Source organism: Engystomops pustulosus, chromosome 2, assembly GCF_040894005.1.
Source record: "Engystomops pustulosus chromosome 2, aEngPut4.maternal, whole genome shotgun sequence".
Classification (NCBI taxonomy): Eukaryota; Metazoa; Chordata; class Amphibia; order Anura; family Leptodactylidae; genus Engystomops; species Engystomops pustulosus.
Genome location: NC_092412.1, coordinates 20,937,214 through 20,953,470, shown reverse-complemented (window position 1 = coordinate 20,953,470; position 16,257 = coordinate 20,937,214). Strand labels below are relative to the sequence as shown.

At 43.9% G+C, this 16,257-nt stretch overlaps 1 protein-coding gene across 2 annotated transcripts in view; it reads left to right on the top strand.

Annotated features, from left to right (window-relative positions):
- LOC140117334 (retinal guanylyl cyclase 2-like) overlaps window positions 1–16,257 on the top strand; it is a 71,849-nt gene that overhangs the window by 50,347 nt on the left and 5,245 nt on the right. For both annotated transcript variants that reach the window (XM_072133931.1, XM_072133932.1), the window contains exons 13-18: window positions 2,023–2,186; window positions 2,793–2,985; window positions 4,483–4,657; window positions 4,756–4,854; window positions 6,038–6,132; window positions 7,131–7,216. In XM_072133931.1, the coding sequence (XP_071990032.1) occupies window positions 2,023–2,186; window positions 2,793–2,985; window positions 4,483–4,657; window positions 4,756–4,854; window positions 6,038–6,132; window positions 7,131–7,216 (812 nt within the window). The remainder of the gene's footprint in view (window positions 1–2,022; window positions 2,187–2,792; window positions 2,986–4,482; window positions 4,658–4,755; window positions 4,855–6,037; window positions 6,133–7,130; window positions 7,217–16,257) is intronic.

The window sequence follows — 16,257 nt, the reverse complement described above, 5'->3', positions numbered from 1 at the left end:
ACTCACTCAGGATCAGCCGCGGTGACAGGACAGCTCCGGTACACGAAGGTCTCCGTTCCCGATGTCCGGCAGGCAGCAGGGCTCAGTGATGCTCCGCGGTGTTCTCCGGTCGCAGGACACGTGCGCCGGAACTCCGGATGAGGCGCACACTGCTGGCAGGCTTCAGGCGCGGCCTGCGCCGAAATCCAAGATGGCCGATTAACCCTCTTCGTTGCCGGCCGCACTCGCTCCAGCTCCTCCTCCACGGTAGTTCGCGCCACTCGCGCAGGGGGCGGAGCCTAGTGACGCCTCTGGAGTTCCCGCCAGTGAGGATTTGGCGGGCTGGCAATACTTGCTGCGCCACACGCCTCTGAGGTAAAATGCTTCAGGCGCAGCAGCGCCGGATGTAGCAGAGCTGACACAGTTCTTGCAGGAATTAACCTCTTGAGTGCTGGAGCGGCGCTCGACAGCACGTGGCAGCAGTATAACAGTTCAATGTGAAACACACAGTTACTTGGGCCTAAACCCGGATGGCAGCAGGGTTAGGCAGCACAGTCTTTTTAATAAAGGAAAGTCTTTAATGCCGTAATAAGGCACAGAAGTATCAATCCTGTTCGTGACGCCACTTGCAACATCCCCCACCGGGGCCTAGCCCTTTGAGGTGAGGCCTGGAGACAGCCGGGGCCCGTAGTACCGGAGTGGCTGGCGGTTGCGGCCTAAGCACGCTATTGTCACGGTGCTTGGTACGGGGGAACCGGAGGGCTGTCCTACAGCCTGGCAGGTCTCCAGCAGGGTGGTGTTGGCAAGAAAAGATGAGGGAGAGGCTGCTATAGCGGATCTCCCTGGGGCAACCCCTTAATGTCCCGAGTGTGAGTCTCTGGGTGATGGGCAGGGTGCCAGTGATGAAGGCAGCCGTATTAGCAGGGACCAGACGGAGACAGAAGTTGAAGAAAACAACTTACAGTTCTTTATTTGAACCGGCAGGAACCGCAGCAAACGTGCCTTTAACAGGTAGATGGAGTGCTGAGATGTGAGTTGGAGGGAGCCTCAGGAGATAGTTCACCAGCCTGGATGTAGAGGGCAGGCTGGGAAGGCAGCTGTGTCCTGGTAGGAAGCTTCAGCTTGTCCTGTAGGGCTTCAGGTATCACCTTTGAAGGTAAGATGATACCCCTTTTCCTCACTACACTAACTCTAGTCTTAGACTCCACTCTTCAGAGGCAGGGGCTAGGCTCTTCCTGCTCTGGTATGGGCTAGACAGAGATTACTCACTCACTCACTCTAAGTCTACAAGATCTTCTCCTGTGGGAGAGACTTCTCTCACTAACTCCTTTCTCTTAGATCTCCAGAACATTCCTGGCCAGGGGGTTTTATTACCTCCCTTTGGTCAGGTGGTGGCTGCTCCTCCAATCACATCTCAGCTTACAGAGCACAGGATGTAACACATATCATTGGACAATAGCATCTTGCATCATACAAAATACTTAACCTCTGCCTTGCCAGGCAGGATTCACCACTGCAATATCCCCTATGTCCTATCAGGACCATGTAGTGTGATGTGGGTACATGCAGGTGGGACGTATTCGCAAACACTACCTCGCCATTGCATCGGCGAGGGTGTTGCAATAGCTTATCTGCACAGAGCACAAAGTAAAGATTACAAGGTGGGGGAGGGAGCAGCATGATGTGCAGAGAGAGAGAGAGAGAGAGAAAGTTCTGTAGAATCACAGACTGGGATGGAGGGACTGATGGGAACAGGGAGATCTTGTACCTCACTATTCTGTGCAGTAGATATCTGTATCCACAGTCTTCGAACACATCTAGCTCTGCTACATACAGAGAGAGAGAGCTCGGTCACATGACCTTCTCCCCTCCCCTCCCAGGAGTCCATAGAGTTTGTAGATTTGTTTATAATACGGATTTTGGGGCTTATCAGCAAAGGCAGAGGAAGCAGTTATTGCAGCTCTCAGATCATCTGTAGATATAACTAAGAAACTGCTGCATACTGGTAACACAGATAATAGGCTAGTCTATTTTTTATTTCAGTTTAAGACCATCAACAAAGGGAAGAAAACCAACATCATCGACTCCATGCTGAGGATGTTGGAACAATACTCCAGTAATTTAGAAGATTTGATCCGAGAGAGGACTGAGGAGCTGGAGGTGGAAAAACAGAAAACCGAAAAACTTCTCTCCCAAATGCTACCCCCGTGAGTAGATGCTACAGTGTAGTAATGACCTGAGAAGACTCACACTATGGGGGATGTCGCCCAGTCTAGAGGGACATCCCTTTCAAATAAACTAACGATGGAGGAGCTACTCTCCATGTGTACTGGTCAGGGGTTGGGTCCTCACACTTCTGTGCTCTGTGCTCTCTGCAATTGACCTACTACTCCGAGCAACTACTGTATTATTTAACCAGCTTTTACACTGAGTAGAGGGGAGGGGCAGTTCAGTGCAGAGAATCCAGAGTATAGTAGTGTGAGGACACAACCCTCAAATCCCAGAGTATGAACACATTTTCCACAGCCCTGCTGCTACTAACAACACACACACACAAAGCTATAATTACACATCTCTCCAGGGTTGCTATGTTATTAGAGTCCATTTGTTCCAATGTCTTCCGATTCTCAAGATCTCTGCTTGCCATCGGTGAATGGAATCCATCCAGAACATCATTGAAAATTGGTTCTGATCTAATACTCAGCTCAGGTTTTGTTACAATTGTAGACTATGTGGGTACTATGGGTTCTATGGCTTGGTATAAATTGCACACCTGGAATATTTCCGATAACCTCGCACCTTGTATTTCTCAGTTCTGTCGCTGAAGCTCTGAAAACCGGAGCCACCGTGGAGCCGGAGTATTTCGATCAGGTCACCATCTACTTCAGTGACATAGTTGGCTTCACCACCATATCTGCCCTCAGTGAACCCATCGAGGTGGTCGACCTTTTGAACGACCTTTATACATTATTTGATGCAGTTTTGGGAAATCATGATGTGTATAAGGTAAGTGAACGGTGACAGCCATTGTATAGCAGGTATGTAGCTCCAGAAGTCTATTCATCCACAGATATTGTCTATGCACTTTTCTACAGGTTCTTCTCAGACAGGACTATTCATGATCTGGTACATGAATTTTTAGAAAGATTAAAAAAGACTAAACAATCGACTAAGGCGGAGACTAGGACTAAGGGGGAGATTAGGACTAAGGCAGAGACTAGGACTAAGGGGGAGAGCAGGACTAAGGCGGAGAGCAGGACTAAGGCAGAGACCAGGACTAAGGGTGGAGACCAGGACTAAGGGTGGAGACCAGGACTAAGGGCGGAGACCAGGACTAAGGCGGAGACCAGGACTAAGGGCGGAGACTAGGACTAAGGGGGAGATTAGGACTAAGGGGGAGATTAGGACTAAGGTAGAGACTAGGACTAAGGGGGAGACCAGGACTAAGGCAGAGAGCAGGACTAAGGCGGAGAGCAGGACTAAGGCGGAGAGCAGGACTAAGGCGGAGAGCAGGACTAAGGCGGAGAGCAGGACTAAGGCGGAGAGCAGGACTAAGGCGGAGAGCAGGACTAAGGCAGAGACTAGGACTAAGGGCGGAGACTAGGACTAAGGGGGAGATTAGGACTAAGGTAGAGACTAGGACTAAGGGGGAGACCAGGACTAAGGCAGAGAGCAGGACTAAGGCAGAGAGCAGGACTAAGGCGGAGAGCCGGACTAAGGCGGAGAGCCGGACTAAGGCGGAGAGCCGGACTAAGGCGGAGAGCCGGACTAAGGCAGAGACCAAGACTAAGGCAGAGACTAAGACTTTCTTTCTATACTGCAGCCTAAACCATGCAAAAAGGCAAAGCCTAAAGCAGAGGTTAGGACTAAGTTGGAGATCAAGTTTTGGTGTCCAGGCCACAAACCCGGCTGGACAACATTCAGTCAAATGTACAACCTTGCTGAGGCCAGGACCACGACAGAGACCACGTTTTAGAGCCCAGACCATAACCTAGACCAGGCTAAATCCAAGCTTATGGAAAAGACCAGACCCAAGGCAGAGGCAAGGATGGAGATATGGATCAGACCTGAATGTCCATGGTCATACATCAGACTCAACGACATTCAAGACAGAGAGCACTGGTCAGGACTAAGGCAGAGACCACAGGCTATGCCCAAACCCAGACCATGCCCAAAGCAAAAATTTGGGATTAAGGCACAGGCCATGCCAAACAAGTAACGCTGGGAAACGGTTAAAATCATGGACATTTCTTCCTTCCCTTTTCTCACACCCAACATTATGTTCAATAATTTCCAAGCGTAGATCCAGGAGCTGAAGCTCCCACGGATCAGCTCTTATTCCCAAGAGAGGTTCCAGCAGGTGATCATTTGCCCTGCAGCGGCCACTACAGGAGAAAGGTGGTATTACTGATTGTCCATTGGGACAGAATACTAACCAGTTCATGTCCTTGGTCCTTCATGTTATAAAGTTACCCTACCAAGCCATGGACCTTCTCTCTGCAGGTGGAGACCATTGGTGATGCCTACATGGTGGCCTCAGGGCTTCCTAAGAGAAACGGAAACAAACATGCAGCCGAAATTGCCAACATGTCTCTGGACATCCTGAGCTCTGTGGGCACCTTCCAGATGAGGCACATGCCGGACGTACCGGTCCGGATCAGGATAGGTTTGCACTCAGGTACGGACCACACAAGAGTCACATCAGATTCTGTCTGATCCCAAGATGAGGAGGAACCTTTCACATTTGGTATCGTGTGATATTTTGTCTATTTCCAGGGCCTTGTGTAGCCGGGGTCGTTGGGCTCACTATGCCGCGCTACTGTCTATTTGGAGACACTGTGAACACGGCTTCACGAATGGAATCCACCGGACTGCGTAAGTCGTGAGAATTCTTGGAGGGGGGGCTGAAACTCGGTCTAAAGTCCTGGGTGTGTGCCCTAGGAGGGGATCTACGTAGAAATGGTCCTACATAAGTATAGAAACATTGGGGGTCATTTACTAAAGGCCCGATTCGCGTGTTACCCGAAAATTTCCGATTTGCGCCGATTTCCCCTGAATTGCCTCGGGATTTTGGCGCACGTGATCGGATTTTGGCGCATCGGTGCCGGCGTGCACGCGACGGAAATCGTGGGGCGTGGCCGAACGAAAACCCGACGGATTCGGATAAACCGCCACATTTTTTAAAAAATCTGTCGCGGAGCTTGCACTTACCTTCACTCAGCACGGCTCGGTGTATTCCAGTGCGTTCCGATGCTTTTCAGCGAAGCGGAGGAGGAACTGCTTTAATAAATCCAGGCCAGACCTGAATCCAGCGCAGAGAATGCGCCGCTGGATCGCGAATGGACCCTGTAAGTAAATCTGCCCCATTGGGGCAAAATCCCGGGGCAATTCAGAGGAAATCGTCGCAAATCGGAAATATTCGGGTAACACGTCGGGAAAACGCAAATCGGGCCCTTAGTAAATGACCCCTATTGAGGAAGGTTCCTGCTGCAGCTACAACTAAGTATTCTAGTTTTTGTTCATGTTGTTACAGAGTGTCTCGAAAGTTGTTACATTTAGACATTTAGAACATCTGACTACAGAAACGTGTTCTAAATGTCACAAAGGATGGGATGTAGTCATCCTATATTATCCCTTGTGGTTAAAGGGGCTTTCCATACTAAGGATTTTGATCCTTAGTATAGGTCCTCACATGTAGATTAGTGGTGGTCTGATATTAGGCACCCCCACCATTCAGGAGCCATGGAGCAGAGATGAAAAGCAAACAGTGCTGTTTCATGTTAAGTGGCTGTTACTGGTTACTGCATTCACTCTGTAGTGACTGTAGTAACCCTGCTTGGCCACTATTTAGTGTTTGGCGCTGTTTGCTTCCTAATATTAATGATTTACCTAATATACACAGTGTTCTTGAATGATGGATTAGTATTTATATTAACATCCCAGGGAAACTCTCACAAAGTATCTTCATGTGTAACACAGAGTGACCACTAGGGGGCACTGTGAAAAATTTAAAGCTAAGGCAATTTTTTGTAACTGAATATACAATTTTTGTTTTCAGCTTACAGAATCCACGTCAACCAAAGTACAGTGGCCACGCTGCGGACACTCAAAGAAAACTACAAAATAGAAGTTAGGGGAAAGACAGAATTAAAGGTAAGGTTATATGCTACTTCTATTGGATGAGTACGAATCGTGTAGGGGGGAACCGGGGGATGGGGTCCTTTTGCAGATTTTGTTTTGGGGTCCAGGATCTTTAGGTTATACCCTGATAGGTAATGACAAAACGAATCGAAAATCAATTAAAGGGAACCTGTCATCAGATTTTACCCCAGTAAGCTCCCAGGAGATAATAAAAATAATAATAATCTTTATTTATATAGCACCATCAAATTCCGTAGCGCTTCCTTGAATTCCCTTTTTTATGTGAAATCTCACCCATGTACCTATAAAAAATATCTCCTGCAAAGTCAAGTGAAAAGGAGCAGAGAAGCGTCATATTTTACCTGAGATGAGTCATGCTTAGAGGCTGCATGGGGAGCGTCACTTCAGGCAACCCTATATTCAGTTCTTTGGCACCTAGAAACTTGCTCCTGGTGTCGAATTAAAGGTAAGAATATCATCTTTCACTATGATTCAGGCTTGTGGTTCTGTGAGCTACAAAACAGTTAAAGAAATAGGTGGGAACTGGATTTTTATCTGCAGCTCAGATTTCCATCTATGCTTTTAACGGTCTGTATCTCCGGTTCTGTAGCTCCAAGAATCACCAACCGGGTGCGATCTGAAAGATAAGATTTTTATCTTTAGTGCAAAATAGGGGCATCTGAAGTGACTTTCCCCCCTTCAACCAATAATTAATTCAACTCAAAATATGACTCTTCTCTGCCCATTGTCCACATGGAGATTTTTTTTATGGACAAGATTCCACATAAGTGGGAATTCTAGAAAGGACAAAGAAATGGTGACCACCAGATGGCGCTCTACTTAATCCTTTACGCCAGTTTCCTTGGTTTCCCGTTGTCCTAAATTTCCAAGGACAGTCACAAATTTTGGAAACAATCTCAGCAAAAGCAGCGATACCCTGACCCACAAAAGGATGAGATCTACAGAAACCCTGCACCTCCTGTTCTAAATCTGTATTCTTTTGTCTATAGGGTAAAGGTATAGAAGAAACGTATTGGTTAGTAGGAAAAGATGGTTTCACCAAACCTCTACCAAGACCACCGGATGTCAAGCCGGGGTATGTATATGTGTCATGGTGGTCACATTGGGGGGGGGGGGTATCAATATGGGGTCTAAAGCATCTCGTAACTATAACTGGTTGTGTCTTTAAGATTTTGGGTGTGAGTTTGGATCATAGGGAGGGACTTTTGACTCCCAAATCAATGAGAAGTTTACAATATGGAGCAGGACCCCCAACATTCATAAACTCTGGGCTTAAAGTTGATGAGTACCTAATATTGGGTCCTAGTAATCCCCCACATCAGTGATTTATTATAAGCATCATACATATGGTGCCCAAATAATGCTGCCATATAGTGTCCAAAGGTTAACTAAACTGTGCTCAAATAGTGCTGACATATAGGGGCAGATTTACTTACTCGATCCGTTCGCTATCCAGTGGCGCGTTCTCTGCGGTGGATTCGGGTCCGGCCGGGATTTAATAAGGTAGTTCCTCCGACGTCCACCAGGAAGCGCTGCTGCGCTGAAGAGCATCGGAACGCACTCAAATACACCGGCCTATCCTGGATGAAGGTAAGTGCAAGCTCCGCGACACTTTCGGTCTTTTAAATGCGGTCGGGTTTTCCGAATCCGTCTGGTTTTCGTTGGGCCACGCCCCCCGATTTCCGTCGCGTGCATGCCAGCGCCGATGCGCCACAATCCGATCGCGTGCGACCAAAAACCCGGGCAATACAGGGAAAATCGGCGCAAATCAGAAATATTCGGGTAACACGTCGGGAAAACACGAATCGGGCCCTTAGTAAATGACCCCCATAGTGTCCAAAGATCAACATTACCAAACTGTGCTCAAATAATGCTGCCATATAGTGTCCAAAGATCAACATTACCAAACTGTGCTCAAATAATGCTGCCATATAGTGTCCAAAGATCAACATTACCAAACTGTGCTCAAATAATGCTGCCATATAGTGTCCAAAGATCAACATTACCAAACTGTGCTCAAATAATGCTGCCATATAGTGTCCAAAGATCAACATTACCAAACTGTGCTCAAATAATGCTGCCATATAGTGTCCAAAGATCAACATTACCAAACTGTGCTCAAATAATGGTGCCATATAGTGTCCAAAGATCAACATTACCAAACTGTGCTCAAATAATGGTGCCATATAGTGTCCAAAGATCAACATTACCAAACTGTGCTCAAATAATGCTGACATATAGTGTCCACAGATCAACATTACCAAACTGTGCTCAAATAATGCTGCCATATAGTGTCCAAAGATCAACATTACCAAACTGTGCTCCAAATAATGCTGCCATATAGTGTCCAAAGATCAACATTACCAAACTGTGCTCCAAATAATGCTGCCATATAGTGTCCAAAGATCAACATTACCAAACTGTGCTCCAAATAATGCTGCCATATAGTGTCCAAAGATCAACATTACCAAACTGTGCTCCAAATAATGCTGCCATATAGTGTCCAAAGATCAACATTACCAAACTGTGCTCAAATAATGCTGCCATATAGTGTCCAAAGATCAACATTACCAAACTGTGCTCAAATAATGGTGCCATATAGTGTCCAAAGATCAACATTACCAAACTGTGCTCAAATAATGGTGCCATATAGTGTCCAAAGATCAACATTACCAAACTGTGCTCAAATAATGCTGCCATATAGTGTCCAAAGATCAACATTACCAAACTGTGCTCAAATAATGCTGCCATATAGTGTCCAAAGATCAACATTACCAAACTGTGCTCAAATAATGGTGCCATATAGTGTCCAAAGATCAACATTACCAAACTGTGCTCAAATAATGGTGCCATATAGTGTCCAAAGATCAACATTACCAAACTGTGCTCAAATAATGCTGACATATAGTGTCCACAGATCAACATTACCAAACTGTGCTCAAATAATGCTGCCATATAGTGTCCAAAGATCAACATTACCAAACTGTGCTCCAAATAATGCTGCCATATAGTGTCCAAAGATCAACATTACCAAACTGTGCTCCAAATAATGCTGCCATATAGTGTCCAAAGATCAACATTACCAAACTGTGCTCCAAATAATGCTGCCATATAGTGTCCAAAGATCAACATTACCAAACTGTGCTCCAAATAATGCTGCCATATAGTGTCCAAAGATCAACATTACCAAACTGTGCTCAAATAATGCTGCCATATAGTGTCCAAAGATCAACATTACCAAACTGTGCTCAAATAATGCTGCCATATAGTGTCCAAAGATCAACATTACCAAACTGTGCTCAAATAATGCTGCCATATAGTGTCCAGAGATTAACTTAATCACAGCAGTACCAAACTGTGCTCCAATAGTGCTGACATATGAGGCTCAAATAACTGACAAGGTCTGCCTAATAGCAAAGATATGCAAACTATATACAAAGTATTGCAAAGTAATGACCGCCATACACTGCTCAAATACTACTGACATGTCATAACACACAAGGTTACCCTAAAAGAAATCTACCATCAAAAATCCATCATGATAAACCAGAAACACTTACTCGTAGAACCGTAGAATCAACTTTTAAAATCATGCTGAGGGTGTTACCAGAGCTCCTCCATGCTGTAGCTTCACATGCTGTTACACTGTCTCCTCCTCTTCTACCTCAGCACTTCCCCCTCGATCTGCCTGATGTAATCCCTCTGCAGCAGAGGAAGTTTACACACCCAGTGGGAGGGGGGGAGTGTTCTTGCACAGTGTAACAGCCAGTGAAGCTACAGCAAGAAGGGCTTTCGGTGACACCCCTCATCAAACTGATCAACATCATTTTTTAAGTTGATTTTAGAATGAAGGAGGGCATATATAAGAAGATGACCACAGTCACGGTGCCTGGATCTATGAGTAAGTGTCTCCGGTTTATCATGATGGTTTTTTGATGGTAGATTCCCTTTAATAACAATTCTATACAGAGTGAAATGTAAAGTGCGATATAATACAAGAAAATATCGCCATATAATGCTAAAGAATTACATGTGGATAGTGACCGAATGCCAGGGTAAATAATACTGCTATACAGTGCAGTATGTGCCATGTAACAAGTAATCACTGCCACACATGGGTCCAGTAATACTGCCATATAGTGTCCAAATGACACACTATACCACCATAGTAATAATGCTACACCGTGTATAATGTTATACAATGTAACAATGTAATACCGCCATGCAGAGTACAAATAACACAAAATGTATAGTGTCATATGGTGCTAAGTAAATAGCTTCCTTTTATGCTGAAATAATACTGACATAGAGCGTCCAGGTAACACACCCGGGTAAGATAAATAACATTGCTATACAGTGCAAGATGTGCCACACAATGCCAAATATATCCGAATTACATACAGGGGGAAGGTAATGTGAATACTGCAGTGCCAAGCCAATGCTGACAAACAGTACCCAAATAATACTGCCATATAGCATCCAGGTAACATACAAGATTAAGGAACTGTCAATAATACTACCATATAGTTTACCTAATTAACTATGCTATACAGTGCAATATGTTCCGCATCACACAGTGTCATGTAAATACCGCCATACGCTGCTCAAATACTACTGACATACAGTGACTCAATAACAGCTCCTTACATAGAGTCATCTCATAATACCGCCATATGCTGCACAAATACTACTGACATACAGTATCCAAATAAAAGCTCCTTACATAGACTAATCTCATAATACCGCCATACGCTGCTCAATCATTGCTGACACATAGGGGCACATTTACTTACCCGGTCCGTTCGCGATCCAGCGGCGCGTTCTCTGCGGTGGATTCGGGTCCGGCCGGGATTCACTAAGGTAGTTCCCCGGAGGCGCGCTGGAATGCCCTGAAATTCACCGGCCTATACCTGCTGAAGGTAAGTGTAATTTTCGCAACACATTCTTTGTCTTAAATGCGGCGGTTTTTCCGAATCCGTCGGGTTTTCGTTCGGCCACGCCCCCCCCCCCCATTTCCGTCGCGTGCATGCCAGCGCCGATGCGCCACAATCTGATCGCATGCGCCAAAATCCCGGGGCAATTCAGGTACAATCGGCGCAAATCGGAAATATTCGGGTAACACGTTGGGAAAACGCGAATCGGGCCCTTAGTAAATGACCCCCATAGGGGCACATTTACTTACCCGGTCCCTGCGCGATCCCTGAGGATGAAGTCTGCCTGATTCATGAAGATCGTGCGCCTGAGATCCTGCATTTGTCCCTTCCCCCGCTGAGGGGGCGACACAATTTGACTTGTTAGATCCCGCGGGTAGTCCAAATTTATCGGATCGTTGGATGGCCCGCCCCCTGATTTGTGTCACATGAAAGCCGGTGCTGGCGCCAAAATCCAAAATGCGGTGCGGATTGGAAATAGTCAAACTATCCGACCAAAGTGCGGCCGCATGACCCTTAGTAAATGAGCCCCATAGTATCCGAAAAAAAACGGTTCCTTACATAGAGTAATCTTATAATACTGCCATAGTGTTCTCAATTAATACTGACATACAGTATCCGAAAAACAGCTCCTTATATAGAGTAATCTTATAATACTGCCATAGTGTTCTCAAATAATAGTGACATACAGTATCCGAAAAAAAACGGCTCCTTATATAGAGTAATCTTATAATACTGCCATAGTGTTCTCAAATAATAATGATATACAGTATCTGAATAACTGAGTAATCTCATAATACTTTTATATGCTGATACATTAATATTGATGTACAATCACCCTATAACAGCTACTTATGTAGAGTAATCTCATAATACCGCCATACGCTGCTCAAATATTACTGCCAAACAGTATCCAAATAACAGCTCTTTACAAAGTATAAAACCATAATACCGCCATATGATTCTCAAATAATACAGTATTAACATACAATGACCCAATAACGGCTCCTTACATAGAGTCATATTATAATACCTCCATATAGTAGCAAACCGCTAAGCTAAGCTTTAGGGCTCCATACTGACAGTCAAATCACCTATATTACACCGTCCCTTTAAGACATATTTTCCATGACGACTCCGGGAAATTCCTCTCCGTGTTCTTCCTTCTTCCTTGCACCTTCAGAAATTATTTGCGCTTTGTGTTCACGCAGTAATAATCACCGGCCTTTCATTATATATGGCGGTATTATAAGGGGATTGTACAGCGCGGGACTGCGGCGTCTTATTTTGCATCTCTTAGGCGAGCGTCGGCGCGGCCATAATAAAAACCGCCGTCTCCGAGGGAATGGCTTTTATGGAACACAATAAATTCCCCTTCATCGTGTCATATCTCCCAGCAAAGAGGAAACTGCTGGCCCGGCGTTAAAGCCGATAATTGTGAGCGAAAAGACGTAAAAAGGAAAAAAAATATAAATAAATAAAACCGCAACGCGGAGCAAATAAATACGACCGTCAGCATAATAAGGGAACGGCTTCACTAAAGCGCGATGGCGGATATGTAAATAAAACTGACAAACGTCTTATTGTTAATGTGCAGCCGCTATAATATACGAACCGCGCGCAGAATATTAATGGAAAAGTTGCGGTAAAACTTTTTTTTGTAACTGGGGCGGATCCGCAGAAGCCAGTGGAGAAGTTTACAGATGCAACGGCGTATGTATTCCACGTGACAAAACATGTACCCCTAGGTAACGCTTACTGCTCAGATATTGTCTGATTTAGAGATAAATAATACCGCTATACAGTGACCTATTGATACACAGTCACACAGTATCTGAATAATGTCAGCAGGAGAATAGTAAATAATACCGCTGTACGGTGACCTATTGATACATAGTCACCCAGTATATGAATAATGTCTACAGGTGCATAGTAAATAATACCGCTATACAGTGACCTATTGATACACAGACACTCAATATCTTAATAATGTTAACAGGTGGATAGTAAATAATACCGCTATACAGTGACCTATTGATACACAGACACTCAATATCTTAATAATGTTAACAGGTGGATAGTAAATAATACCGCTATACAGTGACCTATTGATACACAGACACTCAATATCTTAATAATGTTAACAGGTGGATAGTAAATAATACCGCTATACAGTGACCTATTGATACACAGACACTCAATATCTTAATAATGTTAACAGGTGGATAGTAAATAATACCGCTATACAGTGACCTTGTGATACACAGACACTCAATATCTTAATAATGTTAACAGGTGCATAGTAAATAATACCGCTATACAGTGACCTATTGATACACAGTCACACAGGATCTGAATAATGTCAACAGGTGCATAGTAAATAATACCGCTATACAGTAAGTTATTGATACACAGTCACACAGTAACTGAATTATGTCAACAGGAGAATATTAAATAATACCGCTATACAGTGACCTATTGATACACAGTCACACAGTATCTGAATAATGTCAACAGGTGCATAGTAAATAATACCGCTATACAGTGACCTATTGATACACAGTCACACAGGATCTGAATAATGTCAACAGGTGCATAGTAAATAATACCGCTATACAGTAAGTTATTGATACACAGTCACACAGTAACTGAATTATGTCAACAGATGGATAGTAAATAATACCGCTATACAGTGACCTATTGATACACAGTCACACAGGATCTGAATAATGTCAACAGGTGCATAGTAAATAATACCGCTATACAGTAAGTTATTGATACACAGTCACACAGTAACTGAATTATGTAAACAGCTGGATAGTAAATAATACCGCTATACAGTGACCTATTGATACACAGTCACACAGTATCTGAATAATGTCAACAGGTGCATAGTAAATAATACCACTATACAGTGACCTATTGATACACAGTCACAAAGCATCTGAATAATGTCAACAGGTGCATAGTAAATAATACCGCTATATGTTGATCTATAGATACAGTCACAAAGTATCTGAATAAAGTCAACAGGTACATAGTAAATAATACCGCTATATGTTGATCTATAGATACAGTCACAAAGTATCTGAATAAAGTCAACAGGTACATAGTAAATAATACCGCTGTACAGTGACCTATTGATACACAGTCGCAAATTATCTGAATGATGTCAGCAGGTAGATAGTAAATAATACCACCATACTGTCCACAAATAAGAATGCCAATGTGCGACTGAATAATACTGCCATAAAGTCAATCTGTTATGCAGCTAATAGACATTAAATAATACTGCTATACTACCATGCAGTGACTGAATACATCTAATCGCAGTCAGTAGATATTGCTATCATACTGAGCAATACTGCCATAAAGTTACTAAATAATACTGCCAAATAAGTCGCTGAAAAATACTTCAATAACAGTGACTGAATAATAGTCACTCTAAAAAGACCCTCTATAGAGACACCATAACTAGTCATTTACTGTAGTTTGATCATCAGACAGTGACTTAATAATATCACCATACAGTGATTAAATAATACTGCCATAGCCCCTCAATAATACTATCACCCAGTGTCATCATCATGCAGTCGATAAATAATACCATCCTACAGTACCGCCATACACTGACTTAAAATACTGCCATACAGTGACTGAATAATACTGCAAAATCGGTGAGTGAAAAATACTGTCATAACAGTAACTAAGTAAAGCTCCCATACAGTGACAGACAATTTTCATATGGTGACTCAATACCATAATACCGCCATACAAGTACCATAATTGAATAACGCTACCATATATTGAGTAGAAAATACTGCCATACAGTATACCAATAATACTGCCATACAGTATACCAATAATACTGCCATACAGTAGACCAATACACTGCATACAATGTACTGCATAGTTGTACAATGAAATGATCCTAGAGTGACTGAATAATTCTGGATAATACCGCCATTGAGTAACTGAATAATACTGCTATACTTGCAGCGACTGGATCATACAGAGTCACTCAATAATACTGCCATCTGTATGGAGACTGGTCTTTTGCTGTCCAGTAGAGTGAATGGGGTTCATATCATCATCCCTGGTGGTCTTGGGTATTAAATAAAATTAATGTGAGTATCCCTGAAGATGTAGGGTAGTAATGGAGGAGGTTGTGGTCAGCATCCCTGGTGGTCCAGAGTAGTGAATGGAGTAAATGTCTTCATCCCTTATGTTTAGTTTTAGTGAACATAATTTTGTCAGCATCCCTGGTGGTCAAGTGTAGCAAATAAGTATAATGTCTACAACCCTTGGTGGTCCCTACTGGTTGTGGATGAGGTTATTGTCAGCATCCCTGGTGGTCTGGGGTAGTGACTGAAGTCAGTGTTAGAATCCCTGGTGAACTAGGGTTGTGAGTAAAGTTAAAGAGGACCTTTCACCACCTCACACATGTGGAGAGGAACATACCATGCTGAAGTGGCTGCTTTGCAGATTTAGGGACATTTTCAATTTTATTTCTAGCCCCCAAAGTTACTGAGATATTATTCCTAATAATCCTCTCCCCTGTCAGAGAGGAGGTGCTGGAGCAGGGGAAGGGGGGCGTGTGTCATACTAATCTTATCTGACACTGTCCAATCAGGAAAGACATTGTCAGAGAAGCTGCTGTGTACTTGCACAGTATCCTCTAGAAAGATTGCACTGTCTGTTGCTCGACAGCAACCAGTGTGATTTCTCTAGAGCAGCATAGATAGATCACACTGCTCATGCACAAAGCAGCTTCTCTGACACTGTCCGCTGTGGATTGGACAATGTGAGAGAAGATTATCATAACACACACTCCATCCTCCGCTCCAGCTCCTCCTCTCTGACAGTGGAGAGGATCATAATGGTCAGATTCCGGGACTAATATCTCAGCAACTGTGAGGGATAGAAAGAAAATGTGTCCCATAATCTGTGAAGCAGCCACATGCTTATCACCAAACTGTCAGTGATGGTCTAGTATAGTAAATGACGATAATGTTGGTGGTCGTGGTTCCTAGTGGTTGAGGATAGTGGATGAGGATAATGTTATTATCCCTGGTAGGTTGAGGGTAGTATATGAGGTTAATGTCAGCATCCCTGTGGGTACTGACAGAAGTCAGTGTTAGAATCCCTGGTGATCTAGGGTGGTGACTGAAGACCTTTTCACCAC